This window comes from Macaca mulatta, chromosome 4 (assembly GCF_049350105.2).
Source record: "Macaca mulatta isolate MMU2019108-1 chromosome 4, T2T-MMU8v2.0, whole genome shotgun sequence".
NCBI lineage: Eukaryota > Metazoa > Chordata > Mammalia > Primates > Cercopithecidae > Macaca > Macaca mulatta.
Window position 1 is genome coordinate 124932189 of NC_133409.1, and position 23749 is coordinate 124955937.

Below are 23749 nucleotides of genomic sequence, written 5' to 3' on the forward strand. Positions count from 1 at the left end.
TTCTTTCCATCTTTCTACATGTCTATGCAGCAAATCGGGTTGTCCCGAAGGTACCTGCCTCATCTCTGGATGGCTGCAGCTGTTCCAGGCATCACATTCAGTTACAACAATATCCAGAGGGGGTAAAAAAGACTGCTTCATCCCACATGCCTTTCTTTCTTTTCTTTTTTTTTTTTTTTTAGCAAGAAAAACTGTTTTTAAGAAGTCCCCAAAGAACTCATACTTTTTAGCCACAATTACAATGTCACAGGCATAAATCAAAGATTTGGTAAGAAGGAAATGACTATGATCAGCTTAAAAGTAGTACTAACATGCCAGAAGTTTTCTGAAATGTATGGTGATATTTTTGGTTGTCATGGAGACTGGGGGCCACCACCAGCATTTAATAGATGACAGCTAAGACTGTCCAATATCCTGGAAAATATTTGTCTATTTCACACAAAGAAATGTGGTCTAAAATGTCAACAGAGAGAAAATGGGTGAATAAAACTAAGAATAATAAAAGAGCAATGGCCAAACAGTAGACAAACATCAGTGTCTTCCACAGAGTTTCACAGTGGTAAAAGACACTATTCTTAGTTATAACTAGAATATAATCTAGGGTAGTGACAGACAAGTAAAGAAAAAATTTAAAAGCATCAACTTTAATGAGGATAAAGAAAAAACAGGATTAGGAATGGAGAAAGAATATTAACAGTTACTAAGTATCTGTTATGCTAGGTGTTCTCATAAATTCCTTCATTTAATAAACACAGAGTTAATATTTCAGTCTTCCCAAATGCTGACATAGCTAAAGTATACATATTTAGGTAACCCCAGAGAATCAATAAAAATTTATTTATATCAGAAAATATTAAATTGTTAACTCAGAAGGAAAGCTTGGCATATGCTTACACTATGATCAGTGTAGTTTAAAGCAGCCATGTCACACAACTTTGAGGTCTTCTTCTGCATCAGGTACAAAAAAAGTATTAAAAACTAGACTCAGATTAAGAGACAACAACTGTAAAATATCTGTTTTACATATAAAAATGTATATAGTTTTAAGATATGACCACTTAAGAGTCACACTTCCAACAAACTACTTAAAAATCACTGATCATGTCATTTGTTCAACACAGCTACCTCCAAATTCACCCAGTACGGAGCTATTCATTGCAGCACTAGCATATCACTGTGTTAGTATTTAAGATTTTCTTCTATACTGTCTTCTACTGATACCAAATACTAATTCAGAACAGAAATCTAGGAGTTATATCTAGCACAGGCCACATTAATTGTTAAGAGCCATATATGAAGTCTATTTCAAAGGAAAAAAGACATGACCATGAAGAAACTCACAGAGGTTACTGACAAAATTAATCACTCAGCATTGGTATTAGTAGGATCAAGAAAAAAAACTTAAAAACCAACTATGAGTAGTAACAAATAAAAACCTAGGAGTTTTGGGATTAATAGTACAATATCATAAGTAACCTGAATATCATTATGAAAACTGAATTAACTTATTTCCTAGAGAAACACAGAACAAAACTACCAAGGGTATATAACTGAAAGTGTGAACATGTCAAATATGGAAATAAAGTAAAATACTTACTGCCAAAGCCTTGGACAGTTTGGCTCTAAATTCATTCAGGATGATTGCCACAATGTCCTTAAGTGGTACGTAAGCAAAGCCATCTTCCAAATAGACTTTCCTTCCTCGAAACAAATCCAGAGCATCAGCAAAAGGGATCTGAATTAAGAGTGAAACAAGGAAAATAAGTCAGCACCTGTCATTAAGAAATCCTCCTAAGTCTTCATATGTATAAAGTATAAACAAAGAAATTCATTAGTCCTAGCAGAGCCAAAAGAATAACAAAATGATTAATTTATCCTCCTTAAAACTCAACAGCACTAGCAAAGAGTGGCAGTACAAAAATATGTTCGTTTCAGAGTTATGTTTTGAAAAATAGTAACACTAAAAGGCCAAGTTGGAATACTTTCTTTTATTCCTTAACCTCTGAATTTACAAAACATAATCCCCAGGATTTCAAACTCTTAACTCAAGACTTCTACACATGTTGCATTCACCTCACATATCCCACACCGTATTCTGCATCAGAGAGAATCCTAATTTGTACACAACATATTCAGTGCTGAAAATTACTTGTAAGTAAAGTAATTCCAGTTTCTTCATCTACGTTTCCATTCTCACTCCAGAGAAATATATTGAGAAAGCTAATCTCAATACTAAGAAATGGAAATAATAATAAGCATTCGGTTTTGCTATTAAAATAAGCATTTGCCCCAAGTATTTATTTTTTAAAATCTTAGATTTTTAAACCCCATGAACAATCCTAAAATTCTGAAATGAGCAAAGTATATTAGTAAACTGTAAAAATCATTCTTACTCTCCAATAGTTTTTCTTTTTTAAAAAAACGAGGTTAAAAAAGTAGGTGAAAAATGACTCCCAAATTGCCTATTCATTCAAGTTTTAAGGAAGAATTAAATATAAATGCATACAATTTTCTGTATATCCAACGAAATCGCACACTATAAACAGATCATGTGTTTTTTAACAACTTTCAATTAATTTACCGATTTCTACAACTACAACACAGTCCCTGCCCTCATGGGCACACATGGAAAGTCAAACAGCCCTACAGGATAGAACTGTGTGATACTGCACCAAATAGGTAGCTTAGATAGGACATATTAGAGGAGCAGGTAAGAGGGTTTACTGCAATAATATAGAGAAGAAACATGAGTTCTAGTCCAAGCTCTGATACTGACTAGACTTATTTGGTGAATTTAATGAATGCCTCTAAATCTCGGCAGCCAGATCTGTAAAACTGAGAGAGGGGAGGAAGAGATAGGCTAACTGACCCTTAGGGATTCTTTAGCCATAATATTCCATGATTCTAGCTTATTAAGGTGGTCACAGAGGAAATAAAAATGCCCAAGTAGAAGCAAAAGATGACATGAAGGCAGAGTAACTGGAAATGTGTGGTGTAAGAGAAATAAATATTGATCCCCACACTCTAAGCTTAAAAGGCTGACTGAATGATGGCCCAACAGTCGAAACAAAGAAGCTGGAATGGGGCAGGATTTTAAACTACTGGCACTCACTCATAATAATTAGCACATTCTTTTCAAAGGAAATTGTGGGGTTACAGTTATCAAATTGTAAAATGAATTTAAACTCATCCCTCTTCCCCTTTTGGAAGGGTTCATGTGAAGTAGTTACCACACTGAGTGGGGAGGGGAAACTGGGGTGGCCCAGCACTGGATGATGGAATCTGAGTAGGTTAAGGAGGGCATTCCCATAGGAAAAAAGTAGGCTTACAATGCCAGAGCCCAGTGGAATGCCAGAGACCATGAGGCAAGACACCACAATGTCAGAGGCCAAGAGAAGCGAAAGGGGCTTCCACGCAAGGCAGCAATCCAAACAGAGTGTTGGGCCAAATGGGTGATGAGGGTTTCCTGGCAGGGGACAGCCCAGTGCAGGGTGTAAGGACCCAAACAATGTGAGAAGGGTTTCCTTTAGGAAAACAGCCTGTAGGGGGAAGTCAGAGCCCAAGCAGGGTTGGGAATGCGTCTGTGGAAGGACAGCCCAGCAGAGAACACTGGCACACCATTAGTGCAATGAGGACAGTATCTGTGCAAGAGACGCAATAGCTGTGGTGATGAGAGGCTATAAAAATGGATTAATTAAATATGTATATAAAGCTTAATGTGACATATTTAACAAAACCTAGGAAGTATTTTACATGTTTACATACCTTATAAATGGACTCCAACACCACCTTAGATCCACTCGAATTTGGTGATGAGGCAATAATCTCCTGTTCTCGAAGAGTCTTCTCTTCATCACTTATCTAAAAAAAACATTTTAAGCTGTTATAAAAATTTGAAGTCCTCATTCAGTTTCAATAAAATGATTTCCTGTATTAATGAATACTGTTTACTTTTATTAAAAATTTTAAAACCTTGATATCTCAAATCATTTCTAACATGATATCTGAATCATTATCATTAGTGAAGGCAAAATACAGAAAAAAAATCTAAATTGAATATTCTTTCAAATTTTAACCTTGCCAGTTTCTGAAGGTATACATCAAAAGAACAGTAGCAGACAAAGAGAAAATATTTTAATGAGAAAAAGGAAAAAATTTATAATAAAACTCAGGTTAATATAGACTAAAAGTGAGCATTATCCTAATTTGAGTTATGTTAACTTATTAATCTATCCTAATTGAGGTTAGAGTGGTTTGACTATTTCTTAATTTTCTAGCCACATAAGACAATTCCAAACTTAAAACACTAGTTTTCCTAGGAAAAACTACAAATTTATTATCTCAGACTGATTATGGCCCTATAAAAAATTGATAGATCTGATAAGTAAAAGTGTTAAACTTCAAGACCAATATATATATATATTTTTGTAAATGAAGATGAAATATCAGTGACAAACTGAAGGAAATATTTACATCATCTGATATGTGAGTTAGCCTCGGTAAGCCCCTAGTTGGCAGTATGTAAGCTTTTGTAACCCAAAAGTAGTAAAACATGAACGCCAATAGTTATGTAAGTAAAAATAATAAATGCTAAATTAAAATAATAATGTGTAATATGTTCCATCTATGAAAATAGTAAAAATTAACAAGATTTAGAATATACAGTGTTAGGACAATCTTTGTGTACCATACTATGATAATATATAGCAAATAGCCTTTAAAAATGCAGATTGTAACTATTTTATTTCCAAATTAATCACAAATAAATAACAGGACAAGCACACAAATAAAAACTTTTCTTCATTACATTGTTATTTATAATAATAAAGAAAAAAACTAAATGTCCAACATGTATCTAGTTAAATAAACTGCAGTAGAACTTGCTGTTTCAGTAAAACAGGCTATATTACTCAAGTCAACCTCCTAGAGAAAACAAAACAAAACACTGATAAAATTTTAAAAACATCTTTACAGCACAGAAAGTTAATATACAAAGTCAGGCACACAAAGTGGGATATCTGACGAGAGACCTTCCTGCTCAAATAATGTAGGATTATCAGGGAATCCCAAGCCTTGAACTTGTTTTAAGGCAGTACCTGATTCAAAAGGCCAGGCACCTCGCAAAAGCAAACTCAAATCCTCTCTGGAGGAACCGTCACAGTACACCTCAAAGTATTCCTATGAATCAATTTCCAAATACTAAAACTATACTTCACAAACAAAAACAACAGAAGAATTCACAAAGTTTACAGATAATAACTATTACCATGTGTAAAGAAATAAAAGACAAGCACAATCTGTATGAAGTGGAAACCATAAAAAGTGATTTGTTTTTTTAAAAGCAAAAGGCTGGGCATGGTGGCTCACATCTATAATCCCAGCACTTTTGGAGGCCAAGGCAGGAGGATCACTTGAGTCCAGGAGTTTGAGACCAGCCTGGGCAACATGGTGAGACTCCGTCTCTACAAAAAAAAATAAATAAAAAATTAGCCAGGTATGGTGGTACGCACTTGTAATCTCAGCTACTTGGGAGGCTAAGGTGGGAGGATTGCTTGAGCCCAGGAGTTAGAGGCTGCAGTAAGCCATGATCACATTACTGCACTGCAGTCTGGGTGACATAGCAAACCCTTATCTCAAAAAAAAAAAAAAAAGAAGAAGAAGAAAAGGTAAAAGCTTTCTGATGTGCTGTTTTATATCACTGAATGGAACCTGGGTTTTCATTAAAAAGGTTCCAAACACACATTTTGAATCTAAGAAATGACATTCCTGAGCCCATTGAGCCCTTACAGGAACATACAAATATCCTGCCCTAAGACCTAAAATCAAGCAATGTACAAAAAACCTTTGTGATGTGCTATTTTATATCACTAAATGAAATCTGTGTTTTATTAAACAGGTTCCAAACACACGTCTAGTTGAATATAAGAAATGACATTTCAGAGATGAATAGGCCTATACAAGAAAAAAAGGAAAAAGAAAAAAAAAATTCTAGAAATAGACAAAAAAAATTTAGGCACAGAAATGTAAAACACAATGGAGTCAGGAAGAAACCCCTGAAATTCCTGTAACTGTGAACAATTACTTGAGGATGAACCAGAACCTTATCAGCCTTCATATGGATCTGCAACCCATTTTCAACTTATCTAGTGGGTCTGAGATCTCAGATTCCAGATTTAAATTAAAATTGTCCTGGATCAACAATGACCCCAGGCCAATGACAAAAAAAAAAAAGACAAATGAAAACCCTTCTAGAAAGATATAATCCTCCTAAGCTTCAATATAGTCCACAAATAACTTTCCAAACACAATCTCCAGCATACAACAGTAACAAAGCACACCAGGAAATGAGACTCCATGAATAAAAACAACATAGGTAAGGAAAAAAAGGATCAAGATTGAAAAAGAAGAACTAAAACTCTCTATTTGCAGATTATATGATTTAGTATACTTAGAAAATCCAGAAGGATCCACGATAAATTATTAAAACTATTGGCCTAATTGAGTCAGGCTTCTGAATTCAAATATAGAAAAACCGGCCAGGTGCGGTGGCTTACACCTGTAATCCCAGCACTTCAGGAGCCTGAGGTGGATGGATCACAAGGTCAGGAGTTCAAGACCAGCCTGACCAACATGGTGAAACCCCATCTCTACTAAAGATTAAAAAAAAAAAAAATTAGCTGGGCATGGTGGTGCACACCTGTAATCCCAGCTACTCAGGAGGGTGGGGAAGGAGAATTGCTTGAACCTGGAAGGTGGAGGTTGTGGTGAGCCAAGATCATGCCACTGCAGTCCAGCCTGGGCAACAGAGTGAGACTCGGTCTCAAAAAATAAAAAAATATAGAAAAACCAATTGTATTTCTATATGCCAGCAACAAAATTCAGTAATCGAATTTTTTAAGCTACCATTTACAACAGAATTAAAACTATCAAGGATCTAGGAATAAATCTAACAAAATATGTACAAGGCCTTCACCAACAAAAAAATAAAATCTTACTGAGAGAAACTGGAGAAAAATTAATTAACACACATACCCTAAACATCAACCAGAAAATTTAATATTGTAAATGTTTTAAATATCTTCAAATTAACCTATAGATTCAATACATTCCCAAACAAAATCATAATAGCTTTTGTGTATGCCTCTGTGTGTGGACATTTATAAGCTGGTTCTAAAATGTATAAGAACATGCAAAGGGCCAAGAACAGCCAAGACAGAAACAACAAAAAAGAGTCAATTCAATAGAAAAATGAGCAAAAAACATTAACGGGCACTTTACAAACAAGAAAACTCAAAGAGCCAAAAAAATGTATTAAAAGATGCTCAACCTCCTTAGTCATCAGGGTTTGAAACCATAATGGAAACCTCAATGACATACCACTACATGACAATTAGAATGGTTAAAATATAAAAATGGCCAGGCACGGGAGTTGGCATCTGTAATCCCAGCTACTTGGGAGGCTGAGGCGGTTGGATCGCTTGAGGCCAGGAGTTTGAGACTAGCCTGGGTGACTAAGTGAAACTCCCATCTCTAACAAGGTCTTGTTTGTTCACCCAGGCTGGAATGCAATGGTATGATCATGGCTCACCGAGTAATTGAACTTTCTGAGTAATTGGGACTACAGGCACGAACCACCATGCCCAGCTAATTATTCTTAAATTTTTTTAATATTACTGTATTTTTTCTTATAGAGATGGTAGCTCCCTATGTTGCTCAGGCTGGTCTCGAACTCCTGGGCTCAAGGGATCCTCCCCCATTTCCCTCTCAAAGTGTTAGAATTACAGGTGTGAGCCACCATGCCTGGCCATTTTTTAAATTTTTTATAGAGACAGGGTCTTACTATGTTACCCAGGCTAGTCTCAAATCCCTAAAATCAAGTGATTCTCCCAGCTTGGCCTCCCAATGGGCTAAGATTACAGGCATAAACCATTATACACAACCTAAAAAAATGTTTTTTAATTAGCTGAATGTGATGGTGTGTACCTAGTAGTCCCAACTGAGACAGGACTACAGACACACATCATCACACCCAGCTAATTTTAAAAAAAGACTGAGGTGGGAAGATCTCTTGAACCCAGGAGTTTAAGGCTACAGTGAATTATGATCACACCACTACTCTCTAGCCTGGGAAACAGAAGAAGGGTCAGCATCATCCTGATAACAAAACCCGATGGAGATACAAAAAAAAAAAAAGAAAATATCAGGCCAATATCCTTGATGAACACTGATGCAAAAATCCTCAACAAAATACTTGTAAACCCAACCCAGCAGCACATCAAAAAGCTTATCCACCACGATCAAGTTGGCTTCATCTCCAGGATGCAAGGTTGGTTCAACATACACAAATCAATAAATGTGATTCATCACATAAACAGAACTAAAGATAAAAACCACATGATTATCTCAATAGATGCAGAAAAAGCCTTCAATAAAATTCAATATTCCTTCATGTTAAAAACTCTCAATAAACTGGGTATTGAAGGAACACACCTCAAAATAATAAGAGCCATACATGACAAACCCACAGCCAGTATCATACTGAATGGGCAAAAGCTTGGAAGCTTTCCCCCTGAAAACCACAAGACAAGGCTGCCCTTTCTCACCACCCCTATTCAACATAGTCTTGAAACTTCCTGCTAAGGCAATCAGACAAGAGAAAGAAATAAAGCATATTCAAATAGGAGGAGAGAAAGTCAAACTATCCTTGTTTGCAGATGACATCATCCATTATCTAGAACACCCCACTGTCTCAGCCCAAAAGCTTCTTAAGCTGATAAGCAACTTCAGCAAAGTCTCAGGATACTAAACTAACATGCAAAAATCACTAGCATTCCAGCTGGGTGAGGTGGCTCACACCTGTAATACCAGCATTTTGGGAGGCTGAGGCGGGTGAACCACCTGAGGTCAGGAGTTCATAACTGCCCAACATGGTGAAACCCTGTCTCTACTAAAAATACAAAAATTAGCCGGACATGGTGGCACACAACTGTAATCCCAGCTACTCAGTGGGCTAAGGCAGGAAGATCACTTGAACCTGGGAAGTGGAGGTTGTAAAGTGAGCTGAGATCACGCCACTGCAGTCCAGCCTGGTCAACAGAGCAAGATTCTGTCTCAAAAAATAAACAAATAAATAAATAAATAGCATTCCTACACACCAACAGTAGCCAAGCCAGGAGCCAAATCAAGAAGGCAATCCCATTTACAATTGCCACAAAAAGAATAAAATACCTAGGAACACAGCTAACAAAGGAAGTAAAGGACCTCTTCCTACAAACCACTGTTCAAAGAAATCAGAGATGACACAAACAAATGGAAAAATATTCCACGCTCATGGATAGGAAGAATCAGTATCATGAAAATATCCATACTGTCCGAAGCAATTTATAGATTCAATGCTAATCCCATCAAACTACCACTGACATTCTTCACAGAATTTTTTGAAAAACTATTTTAAAATTTATATGGAACCAAAAAGGAGCCCCAATAACCAAGACAACCCTAAGCAAAAAGAACAAAGCTTATAGCATCACACTACCTGATTTCAAACTATACTACAGGGCTACAGTAACCAAAAGAGCATGGCACTGGTATTAAAACAGGCACAAAGACCAATGGAACAGATTAGAGAAACCAGAAGTAAGACCGCATGACTACAACATTTGATCATCAACAAACCTAACAAAAACAAGCAACATGGAAAGATTTCCCTGTTTAATAAATGGCGCTGGGAGAACTGGCTAGCCATACACAGAAAATTGAAACTGGACTCCTTCCTTATACCATATACAAAAATCAACTCAAGATGGATTAAATACTTAAATGTAAAACCCAAAACTATGAAAACCCTAGAATTGGCATTACCAATCAGGACATAGGCACAGGCAAAGATTTCATGATGAAAACACCAAAAGCAATTGAAACAAAAGCAAAAATTGACACATGGGATCTAATTAAACTAAAGAGCCTCTGCACAGCAAAAGAAACTAGCAACAGAGTAAACAGACAATCTAAAGAATGGGAGAAAATTTTTGCAATCTACACATCTGACAAAGGTCTAATATCCAGTATCTATAAGGAACTCAAATTTACAAGAAAAAAAAAATTAAAAAGTGGGCAAAGGACGTGAACAGACACTTCTCAAAAGAAGACATACATGCAGCCAACAAACATGAAAAAAAAAAAAAAACTCAATGTCATTGATCATTAGAGAAATGCAAATCAAAACCACAATGAGGTACCACCTCACACCAGTCAGAATGGCTATTACTAAAAAGTCAAAAAACAACAGATACTGGCAAGGTTGTGGAGAAAAAGGAAGGCTTTTACACTGCTGGTGGAAGAGTAAATTAGTTCAACCATTGTGGAAGACAGTGTGGGGATTCCTCAAAGACCTAGAGGCAGAAATATTACTGCACCCAGTAATCCCATTACTGGGTATACACCCAAAGGAATATAAACCATTTTATTACAAAGATACATGCACACATATGTTCACTGCAGCACTATTCACAACAGCAAAGACATGGAATCAACCCAAATGCCCATCAATGATAGAATGGAGAAAGAAAATGTGGTACATATATACCATGGACTACTATGCAGCCATAAAAAGGAATAAGCTCATGTCCTTTGCAGGGACATGGATGTACCTGGAGGCCATTATCCTTAACAAACTAACACAGCAAGAGAAAACCAAATACCACATGTTCTCATTTATAAGTGGGAGCTGAATGATAAAAACACATGGACACTTGGTGGGGAACAACACACACTGGGCCTTTTGGAGGGCGGGAGGTGAGAGGAGGGAACGCGGGAGGTGAGAGGAGGGAGCACATCAGATGCTGGGCTTAATACTTCACTCACCATTTATTATATGAAAGTTGAAATACAGCAGAGGATGAAGTTTAGGTGTGCCAATCTAGCAGATTATTCAAAAGTTGATGATGATTGAAATCCATGTGTACTATCTACTAGTTACTATGCTAACTATTTTACTTATACTATCTCACTTAATCCTACTAATAACCCTACAAGGTGGATATTATCTTAGTTTTACAGCTAATTAATACGAGTAGAAACCAAACTGGATTTCCAACCAAAGTCTATCCAATGCTAAGATCCACTAGGCCATGTGGTCTCCAAACAAATAAACAGACACTACTTTGCAGGAAAGCTGAACAAACATATAACATTAAAAGCAATGGAAGACAAAGTCATCAACTGGAAACTTTCACCTCAATTCCTCTTTGGTGATGGACAAGATAAAGATATAGAAACTAAAAATGTAATACAACTAGACGCCATGAGAAGTTTTATAGGTAAAAATTTTAAAGGGTCAGAGCACAAATTATAGATAATCAACACTCATTCTAGAGTATTTAAATTGAGGTTTAGCAATAGCAAATATTTCCCTAAGAGCTAAAGCCAGATTATTTTGCTGTAGTATTTTTTTTGTTTACATATATCTCTGTTGACAGTAACTTCTCTACTTAATTGACTATTTACCTCTCACTTTGCATTCCATGAGGGAAACCCTCTGAAACTCAAATAGGCAATGAGATACACACTGCAGAGAATATCTGAGAGGAAGCAGCTATTTTAAGTTTTAGAGCCAAGCTATAATTCTCAAACAGCAATTAATAAAGGAAGACACTGATCAGGGAGATAGGGTGAAAGGAGAAGAAATCTTCATGTCTTCACGATGGTCTTTCATTGCTTTTTAAGTAAGCATCCGATTTAAACATAAAAATATATTTCAAATTTTCCCAATAAACATTTATCTGAAATTAAATAAAATTTTAATATACATCTCTGTGTTCCCCACCATTAATAAGAATAATTATAATTGATTACATATATTGTTTGTTGCCCAAATAAATCTTCCCTAGATCTGGCAAAACTGAAGTTGAAGCCAAATGTGTTAACCTGTCATGATCCTTTTATAATCACTTTTTATACAGCAATAAACTAGTATCTTTGAACATACAGATGTTTGTCCTAATATTGTTTTAGGTTCTAACTAAACAAATCCCACATCAATACCTAAGTACCACTAATACTTCACCTAGCATAATACAGCATCTCACCTTTCCCTAAATTCAAGTATTGTATTACTGATGCCACAGTTATTTCTAACTTGGTAAGCAATTAACTGCTTACCAAGTAAATGTCAGGGAAGCACACATCAGTTCAACTGCCACACAACAGAGTACTTTAGCTACAAGAGACTTTACTTCTCCAAATAGTCTTCTGCCTTAGAAATATATAAGATATAATTTTGAAAAAAAAAAATTCAAGAACTTAAATAAAAATTAGAGTTTAATGCAATATCTCTTCTCATTGAAATCTACCCCCACCCAAAGAGAATAAAAGCTATCTAATCTTGCTCAGATTAGAAGTTGTAGATAAAATTCTGGGCCGGGTGCAGTGGCTCATGCCTGAAATCCCAGCACTTTGGGAGGCTGAAGTGGGCAGATCACCTGAGGTCAGGAGTTTGAGCCCAGCCTGGCCAGCATGGTGAAACCCCATCTCTACTAAAAATACAAAAATTAGCCAGGTTTGGTAGCCCACGCCTGTAATCCCAGCTACTCAGGAGGCTGAGACAAGAGAATAGCTTGAACCTGGGAGGGAGGCAGAGGTTGCAGTGAGCTGAGATCGCACCACTGCACTCCAGCCGGGGTGGCAGAGTGAGACTCTGTCTCAAAAAAAAAAAAAAAAAAAAAAAAAGTTATAGATAAAATTCTAAGAATTCAATGTGTTTCTAAACTTTTTGCCCAAAGTAAGCAAATACACTCTAAATCATGCACATTCTATCTAAATTTCATGTCACTTCCTGTTTCATGGGCTATAAATAAATATTCTGTTTTTCTTTGGTGAATTAAAAAATGTATCCATTTGTCAAACACATTCTAAATCTTCATTTATCTATTTAGTTGTAACCAAAATGGAAATGGAAAATATAAGACAATTCTCACTGAAAAATGTAGGATGACTGTCTGAAACTTTACTATCAAATAATTAGTATAAACTGCTATTGACTTCATTATTTCAAATTCCTAAAATAATCTTGAATATTCTCTTTAGTCTTGCATTCTCCTTAAAAACTACTGGACAAAATATGAGGATATTTCATTTATTTGGGTTCTCCTAAATGAGATTACGGGCTGCATACCCAAAAAATTACTCATTCTCTGAAAGAGCAAGACAAGATTAAATGGCTTCCTGCTTCTACTAACAAAGAATACAAGTAAAAACAGATACAGTGGAACAATTATAAAAGCAGAGTAAACTAGTAGAGAGAATAGTTTTCAAAATCATAGAAATCTGTCTTTGAATCTTAAGCAGGTTAGTTAACCTCTTTACACCTCAGTTTCTTCAGGGATAAAATGAAGAAAATCATACCTGTCTCATGTAGCTTTTATTGGGATTAAATAAAGTATGTAAAGTGTATACAATAGGCCTAATATACAGCGCACCCTTAATACATGGTAAACACTTGTTATTACTATCTGTAATTTACATTTTGATTAGTTTCTATATTTCAGGCTTTTTCCTCAAGTAATAAAGTGAAATGTTTACTGCAACTAACGCAGTTTCTATAAACTTGTCATTTCATTAAACTAACACAGGTCTTGGTCTATAGGGGTATTCAAAATAACTGAAAAAAGCCAGCTAGGTTATCACTGCAACATCTTATAATCAAGGTGTAGTATGCTTCACAAAGTAAACATCCTCCTAAAAAGAGATGTATAAACAAATGGCTCTACATGAAACACACATTTTTTGAGTGACTTGCATTACTATTTTAGAGATGCTCAACCTTCACTCTGATTAATGTTCAATCAACAGAGACTCTGAACATTCTAGCTTTGAAGTTCTGCTCTTGCCACCAGTACTCATAAGTCCTCACATCTCAATCCCTATTATTCATATCCACCCACTCAAGAGTCAGTACCTGAATGTTTCCAATGGTAGTACATAATATAATGGTATAATTTTTTATCAAGTAAAAATTACACTGGGTTTTAACTGTTTTGGTAAAGTTATATTTCCATATTCCAAAATTATGTTGTTTCATATGCTGCCTTGCTAATAGAATTAAGGATTTTGGCTGTATGTCTTTTTCTTTTTTATATTCTTCATCAAACCAGAAACTGAGAGAGGCAATTTCACTCTGTCAAAATCCTGAAAGCAGATTAAGGAGCAGCTCTGGAGAGGCAAATACTCTACACAGTAAATAGAAGGGTAGTGGATGTCTGTGTAGACTGTATTACTATTCACCCTGTACTGAGTCCCTCACTGAGGGAGAATCACACACCCCCTACCTGCTGAACTAAGGCGTAGCCAAGTGACTTGCTTTGGCCAGTGAAATGTGAGAAGTAACATGTTTCATTCCTAAGCAAAAGCTTTATGAGCATATAGTTTGCCCAGTTCTCTCCTTTTGCTGCAGCAACTGGTGAAGTTCTAGTATACAGAGCCTACTCGATCTGCCTGAGTCCAGGGTCAAAATGACACACAGCAGGGTTGTAGTTGGCCCATGAAGACATAGAATATGAACAAGGAACAAACCTTTCCGTAAGTCACTGAGGTTTGGGGTTCTTTACCAATGCATAACCTAAACTGACTGGAATAGTGATCTCCATCTTTGCATCACATATTGTCATCAATAAAGTTTTTTCAGCACATACTTCCAAAACATGTATATTTATAAATTATATGCATGTATTACTACACATTCTGCACTTAAAACATGCCATACCCACCCCCAAAATGAAGAATGGATGAGACCAAAAATACATGTTGAATTATTTATTTCCTTCCCACATTCCCAAATGATCATCTTGGGGATGCTATTTTGGAACCACTAGTCTAGTACACTGGCCTCTAAAGTAAAGATATAAATAAGGCTTCCCAGAGATTTAAGCTTCTATAAGCTTCCAATCAACAATACTCAATTATGTTTATAAATAGCTTGGATAGGAGTTTTCTATTTGAATCTACACAGCTCTCTTAGACCCTGGTCATTAAGTAAGTACGTATATTATTTGCCAGTGAAGCTTTCTAAAATTACAGAATCCTGGTGCCACCCAGACCTACAGACTGAAGCCCTGAGGGGTATGTTTTTTTTTTTTTAAGGTCCATTAGTAGTTCAACATACATCATTGGTCTAAATAGCATATCCCAGGAAAAGAATCTGCTTTTCTAAAATAAATGTATGATATACATACAATAAAACAATTAGGAATCATTTCTTTTATAAGGAAGTTAAAACTTTGTGAATAGATCAAATGCTGAAAGTAAATATCATAATTTTGAATACCATTATTATCATTTCAAATAAATATAGGTTCCATATTGTCAGCAAATATTGTGACTATAAAGTGCAGTTTGTTTCCCAAATGCACTGTGACCTAATCATCAATCTGGAGTACAAGGAGATTAAAGATGGCTGCAAAGTCTTTGAAACATCCTCCATTGAGAGTTAAGATCTATTTGCCCTCCCCTTGAATCTGGCCTGGCCTGTGACTACTTTGACAGGAACAAGTGATGCCCTGCCAGGCCCAGCCCTATTTTTTTAGAGGACTGGCAGATTCTGCCTCGTTCTCTTGGAGTCCTAGATCACGAAGTAAGAAGTCCAACCACCTCCTTGGAGGGATCACATGGAAAGGCTTCCAGCAGAGTCCAGCTTTCTAGAAGTCCTCACATATGCACAAGCATGTGAGTGAAGCCGTCTTAGACATCCTAGACCAGACTAGTTGTCAACTAAGAAACCCCATATATAATACTATGTGGAACAGAACAATTGCCCTGTAAGCCCAGTCTGAATCCCTAACCCTCAAAAGTGTGAGATATAATAAGATGGGTATTGTTTCAAGTTTTAGAATTAAGTTGGATTTTAAGTTTTAATGTTAGGTTTTGGAATTGTTGTTTTAGGTTTGGAGGTATTTCTGACACAGTGATAAATAACCCAAACATTTATCAACCTAAAATAAAAGTTAGTTTTAAACTTTTTTTTCTATCTGTAATCCAATTCTTACAACGTGCTTTCTTCATTTAAATGTATAAAGGAGAGCCATATAATAGGAAAAAATTTTAATTGGAAAATCTTTAGCAAAGAGACAAAAATAGAAAATAAAAAAGGAAATAATTACCACTGTGTGGCTGAAATTAATTAACTAAAATTGATGGGATGGGATGGTACTTCACTCACTCACAAATTTTTTTGTCATTTATAATCATCCAAAACATTAAAAGTTAGAAAATGAATGATAATTTAATATCCTGACATTCTAATTAGTATGTTGATGTCTCAGTAATACTGCCAAGCTAATCAATATAAAAATCAATTGTCTGGTTACTTTATTACTGTTTCTTTTTTAACAGCATAGGCACATTTGGAATACAGTAAAATTAACACTAAAAAGGAAAGATTATTTACTTATACTAAAGCATATTTCTTCTCTTCTACAAGAAAACAAATATTTTGGGGAAAAAAAACAGGTAACTTAAGACCTCTACCTCCTTGCTATCTCATGAGAACACCATGCTAGCATAAATTAACATAACCTTATTCCCTCCTTTTTCCTCCACCATAGCCAGCTCCTCCCCACTTACAGATTATTGCTCTCCACCTTTCAATGCCTCAAGTTCGTCATATCCTTCTGGTATCTCATTATGGTGACCAACCATCCCAGTTTGTCCAGGAATGAGAGGTTTCTCAGGATGTGAGACTTTCAGTACTAAACCTGGAACAGGCACAGTCCAAATCCAAATCTTGTCAACATCATAACATCCACCTTCCTGCCACTGTCCAAATGGACTGCTACACCCATATGGATGATGCAGTCAACACTAGTTTCACACAGTCGCTGGCATCCTCTGACCCACTCACACTCCACTTCTGCAGTCCACTCCCAGGATCACAGCACAATTCACAAGCAACGCATCACCCCTACCCTCACACATTTTCCCCAACCACACCTCCGTGTCCTTCCTGCTCGCTTACTCCATTATCCCCCACTACACAGGCTCTTTGTGTCCATCAGAGTTCCTTTTTATCCCAGGCCCTTTTAAACTCTTTCTAGTTTTAATTTTCTTCTTCTAAAATACTTTGCCCTCCAATTATACCAACCTATCTGCACTTCCTATAGCGCACCTTGTCTTTCTTTCACTTCTAGGACTTTACACATATTTCCCATATCTGAAATGTCTTTCCATACCCAGTGTTTCTACCGGAAAATTTCTATGCAGCTAACATATTACCTCTGCTAGGTTTCACCAGATTTCCTCAGGCATAGTTACTCCCACCTCCATGCTTGTACATACCTGTCTGCTGGAAGATATAGTTATTATATTATTTATGTACAATGCTATAAGCATTTATATCTTCCTCACTAACATATGAACCTAAGCACAGGTAAATGTGTCATAAGGATTATATTCCCAGTTCTTTTTTTTTTTTTTTTTTAATTTTTTTTTTTTTTTTGAGACGGAGTCTCGCTCTGTCGCTCAGGCTGGAGTGCAGTAGCCGGATCTCAGCTCACTGCAAGCTCCGCCTCCCGGGTTCCCGCCATTCTCCTGCCTCAGCCTCCCGAGTAGCTGGGACTACAGGCGCCGCCACCTCGCCCGGCTAGTTTTTTGTATTTTTTAGTAGAGACGGGGTTTCACCGGGTTAGCCAGGATGGTCTCGATCTCCTGACCTCGTGATCCGCCCGTCTCGGCCTCCCAAAGTGCTGGGATTATAGGCGTGAGCCACCGCGCCCGGCCTTTTTTTTTTTTTTTTGAGATATGGTCTCACTGTGTTGCTCAGGCTAGAACAGCTCGCTACAGCCTTGATCTCCCAAGCTCAAGCAATTCTCCTGCCTCGGTCTCCCAAGCAGCCTGGGATTACAGGCGTGCTAACGCGCCACCATGCCCAGGTGATTTTTAATTTTCTGTAGAGACTGGGTCTATGTTACCCATGCTGGTCTCAAACCCCTTAGCTCAAACAATCCTCCTGCCTCGGCCTCCCAAAGTGCTGGGATCACATGCATGAGCTACTGCATGCAGCCTATATTCCCAGTTCTTACCACAACACCTGATGAAATGTTTACTGACTGAAATATACAACTATGGAAAGTGACAATATTCAATATAACTGAAGAAATACAGAAAAGCTTAGAATAAGAGAAAAATAAATATTCTGTGTGATGAAACCCCAAAAGACTAAAAATTATTAATGAAAGGATGTAATAAATTCATCAAAAGATAAAAAAACAGATCAATTCATGAAAAGGCACAAAAATTCATACACACAAAATAATGTTCAATTCTGCTAATAATTAAAGAACAGTTAAGAAGTTGCTACACCAACAAGCAGTAATAAGGCAGTCCTAGAATTGGCACTGTGACAGAGATGGAGGGAAAACATGCAATTAAGAAAGACAGAAAGGAAACACCATGAAGTTACGACAGAATCATGCCTGAGTGAATGTAACAGCAGTGCCTTTAATAAAAATCATCTTTCCTGACAGTTTCTCCAGATGAGCACAAGGGTAGTTAAACAAATTTTAAAAAATAATACTTCTCTATTAATTTGATATAATAATTTAAGAAGCTATTTTAACTTAAATTTTTAAAAAATCTTTATAAATATTTAGACCATCACCTCTCCAGCCCAGTAATCTGTCTTGACCTGAGGCTCAGAACATGTTAAGGGTAGAGGGGAACAATTTGCAACATCACCAACAGCACAGCAGCAGATGGGCTTCCACGCTATTAGCAGTTTCTGATTTCTTAAGTTATTCAGATCTACATCTCACTGAAAACAACAAAAATGATGGACAAAACACTTAAAAGTATTAGCTTAACAGCATTTTTAAAATGCTGTTAAACTAATATTTAGTTTAAAAGGGAACATGCTGGTCAAATTTTGAGGCAAACCCAGGAGAACTAAAGCCATTTTTGCTCTGAGGACATTAGTAAATACCATCTCCTCATACTTCAGATCTTCAGTCTCAAGGGGCAAGGTAGCAAAAGACAAGGATTTAGGCTGGCCAAGTGGAAGGATCTTGCAAGAGGCCCTCCCTATATTAAAGTGGAGCCCCAAACGATAACATCCTCAGAGAAAGAGTGAACTAGAATTGACCCACCATCCCATCTCTCTCCTAACCATATAAGATCGAAGGGCAAGCTGACTTGTCACTGAGCAAAGCAGGAAAAGAAAAAGGTAGAAAAACGAAGTTTTTGAGAAGCTGTGGCCACCCAAAGTATACATGGTGTGGATGGGTCAGAAAGACACACTCCTAAATATGATTTAAAAAGTGTCCTTGACCTGACGTAATACCCCTGAAGTAATAGTCCCAGAAACCTGGCAAAAGCAAACACAGTACCTCTCAGAGGAGAGCACATTCACCCTGAAAATGTCCTGAAAAAAGGCTGTGGAAAGGCAATAACCAGTTAAAGATAACCAGCCACACAAGGAAATAAGGCAACAAGGGTGCGAGACAATCACAAACAATAGCAGGAACAGACCACACAGATTTTAACTCTTAGAATTATCAGACAGATTAAAAAGCTGCCTACAACAAATTTGAAAAAGAAAAGCAAATATTAAAATATCTGCAAGGAATAGGAATCCATAAAAAGTAACATAGCAGATGTGGAAAAAATAAATAAATAAAAGAAATTGTAACAGCCAAAATTCAAAATTCAATGGGAGCAGAACAGACAAAACAGAATAGAGAAATAACAAACTGGGAAATAGTTCAGAAGAAATAATCTGTAACTCAGCAGAGAAAGAACAAAAAGAAGGAAAACATAACCTGAGGATGAAAAGTAAATGACTAAGAAGACCTAAAATACAGCTGACTAACATCCCCGACAGAGAGGAGAAAGAACAGGTAGAGGGAAGTTTAAAAGCAATAATGGATGCGAATTTTCCGGAATTAATACAAGACACCAATCTACAAATTCAAGAAGCCTGGTGAAACTGAAGCAGGATAAATAAAGAGAATCTACTTCTAGACAACAGAGTATTTAAATCCAACAGAAGTAAATTAAATAGAATATCTTAAAATGAGACTAAGAGCAGGGTGGCTATCTTACCTTCAAAGGATCTACAGTTAGACTAACAGCTGATTTCCCCACAGCAAGAGGAGAAGCCAGAAGACAGCAGAGTGATATATCTTAATGTGACAAAAGAAAGTACATGCCAACCTAGAATTCTACATCCAGCAAAAATGTCTTCCAATAATGGAGACAATCTCTTATTTTTTCTTCGGATGAAAAGGTATAGCATATAGTAATAAAACATAAAAAAACACATTTCACTTGAAACTAATGCAACATGAAGACAGACATGTATGGAAAGATGAACATTTAATGTTTTCTTGTATGTCTCCTTTACACTTATAAACAAATGACTTTTTTTATTACTAATTGCTTACATATGTAATTGTGTCATGGTTCTTCAGTAGATGAGGAGACCCATTTATACGTTTTCTTGGGTCTCCCCTCTATATACTCTACTTTGTCCAGTTTGGGAAATAATAACTGTTGAGACAGTCAATAGTTCACGACTGAACTCCTAAGTTCACTTTTACCCAAATGTAGTTGAAATTTTATTTCAATAATTTAACATTAAATATAAGATTAACAAACTTTCTGATCTTGTATTACTAAACCTTACAAACAGTAAATATTTAATGATAAGCAAAAGTTTAATGAGCAGTAAGCATGCTTTCACAACTGAAATTTGTGCCCACCACCGCCCCAGTTTCCCTATGAGCTAAGTTAAACTGATCAAGTCTTTGAAATTTGCAACTGTTTCTTTAATTCCAAACTATTTATTTCAAGCACCCAGTTAATTGGCAGAATGCCTATTTTTTCACACAGCTTTCTCTTACTGAGCTTCAAATTTTCTTTTTTATGACATCTCCCTTATGTTATCTTCTGCAATAACCTTTCGGTGCACAATTAAAGGCCTCTCAAACTCAATCTTCTTTGAGGCTCCAACTGGCAAATGTTTTCTAAAAAAAAAAAAAGAAGTAATTTCCCTTACCCATTTTTACAACGTAGCCCAGTAGAAAACTGTTCGACTTAACTTGGTTCTACATTTCTAAACTATGCAGCATCTTGGACATTTTCAAGATCATTAAAAGAGAGGCAGCTAGACTCTGATTCATGAAAGATATAATGATAACTGAAGTCTTCCAAGTCAAGCAGCTAACAGTAGCATAGTACAAAAAAATATATGGCTTTCTTTAGCTGGAGAGGAAAGGGAGAAACTTGCTTCAAGTCAAATGAACCACTGATGCAAGCATGTTTATTCAAGCAAATGGAAAATGAATTAAGAGTAAGGAAAAATAAATTCCAAAAAATTAATTGATTTGTAGCAATTTTCTCTTATAGACCATAGGAAATGAAATCTTTGGCAATTAAGTTTTAATAAGTCAGGTGCTACTAAATGTATATTTCTATCATATATTTCAAATTCATATGGATGGTAGAATACCAGCTATTTTTTTTACCTGGGGTGAAGGGAAGGGAGGTGTTTATTCTAAAAGATGCTCAAGTATATATATTTGTAACTGAAAATATTAGAAGTCACCTCTATGGCTTTGACAAAGGTGTCCTATTTGTTGACCCAATTCAATATTTTTAGTTCCTCAGAAAATTATTCAGACATTTAAAGTTGCAGTTAGCACATGATATTCCATCCACTCAAGTATCTCTGCCACCTCCTTTCTGCCTTATCTTTTAAGATGCTGTTCGCAGCTGTCAGCTCAACGATACCTTCCTACATTAATCCAGTCCATGGCAATGCCCACTTTTTTAACCCCCTATAACCCTTGTAGACCATATTAAATATTCTGACATCAGATTATTTTACCTTGTTCTGTTTCCTGAAAACAGTCTTTTCCTGCTCTCTTCAACTATAAACATGTTAATTCAAATCTTCCATAACATACAACATAATGCTGGATACACATAAAGCATTTATTAAATATTAGCTATAAAACAATATAAAGGACAACAGTCGTTCCAGAATTTCTACATAGGATGTGCTTAGGAGTAGAATTTTGCTAGGGGACTTATCTTAAAAGATACATTTGCATAGAAAGCACACTTTTTATCAATTGTGCGTTAATTTGGAGTATCTTGGTGGGGAAGGGATGGAGAGATTAAAGCCCCTTTCAAGCCACTTCTTGACATTGACAGGGACTTAAAAAAGTGTTTCCCAACCATCTCATCCATGTGCCCTGCATCAAGAAGGAGAAAGAGGCTACTCAGACATTTATCTTACTTCAAGGTCCATCAAGCTTCCTCCCCTTGGTTATACCCTATCCTAAGTCACAGTTCTAATCCTACTTACAGTGCCACAGTGTCCAAGTGCTTCATCTGCACTTAAAACATGGAGTCAAATATAGGAAGAGGCCACGAGGCACTCAGAAAGGGTAGTACCCTCAGAAGGGACATCCAGTTTATAAGTGCTGTAACACTAGAGTGTGACAGGAAGCAGCACTATGTATACAGCTGAAGGGTCATTCTTTTGCGCCCCATCAATCCATAGACTTCCTTCTATTCCTCTACATTAGAAATACAAGATAAGAGCTTCTATCCGCCTTGAGAAACCTATAACATTAACATGAACCTCTCAGTGTCAGCCATCATTCTTGTAATGTTCTAAATATTTATTTTATTCACATTGTAATAAAATACCCTCTCCTTCCAAAGCCTGTTCTCCTACCCTACCTAAAGGTAGCCATTTTCATTCTATGCCCCCCAAAACTGCAAAAAAAAAAAAAAGAGAAAACACTGAATTCATTCATTTTAGATCCATTCTATTGTTCTCTGTAAAGATCCTGACATTGATCACTTACTCAAAATATATCACTTGTTCTTATCTATACTTTCCTTGCCACTGCTAGTGTTGAATTATCAAAAAAGGGCAAAATTATTATTTCTATTTTGTAGAGAGAAATAAGAGCAGCCTTGGGAAACTTAAAAGAGAATTTTGATGCTCTATCTTGTTCACTTTGTTTCTTGCCTCCAGTAAAATCATTACAATCCAAAAGTAATACAGCTTAAGGTATCCAGAAAGCTGTGCAGCAAACTCAAACAGCTGTGTATAGGTTTGCATTCAACCATGATACTCCCATTCCTTAAGCAAAGTGTCATAATAGCAGCAAATCTGTCTGCCAACACAAAAGGGTATTATTAGGCCTCAACTGTCCTGCTTCCCTGGACTTACAAAATTGTATTTTTTATTTGATCTATTTTCAGTTTTTCAGTAAGAAATAATTTCCATAGATTTCCATATGAATTAAAATCTCCCCCTTACCTTCCATAATCCAAACTCCATATATCAAGAGCCAATATAAAGCATTAAATGCTGAAAATAAAAGGAGAAAAATCTGCAACCATTTAGAAATGGCACACAAAAATTAAGAAGCCTGTATAATGTAGTGTCTATAGTAACTTATGATTGTTTTTATTCATTTATTTATACCTCTTTCTACTTAAGAAAGTGTTTTTAAATCCCCCATAGCACTTACACAGTACTCTGAACATATTGGTATTCACCATCTGAGCTAAATTGAATTCCACAAACAGAAAGGACTGTCCACAATCTATGCTATGAAGTACACTCATCAAACTTGGTCTGCTTTAAATTTTGGCAAACTTTAAGGGGCTGAGAGCACCACATAAAAAATCAACCTTATTATCTCATACCTTATACCTTATTACATTACTTTCCAGTGTCCTA

The 23749-nt window shown here is 36.3% G+C and overlaps 1 protein-coding gene across 2 annotated transcripts in view; it reads right to left on the minus strand.

Annotated features, from left to right (window-relative positions):
* Positions 1 to 23749, minus strand: part of PRIM2 (DNA primase subunit 2) — a 312401-nt gene that overhangs the window by 249395 nt on the left and 39257 nt on the right. For both annotated transcript variants that reach the window (XM_077998744.1, NM_001266600.1), the window contains 2 exon segments: positions 3766 to 3861; positions 1598 to 1735 (listed from right to left, as the gene is read on the minus strand). In XM_077998744.1, the coding sequence (XP_077854870.1) occupies positions 1598 to 1735; positions 3766 to 3861 (234 nt within the window).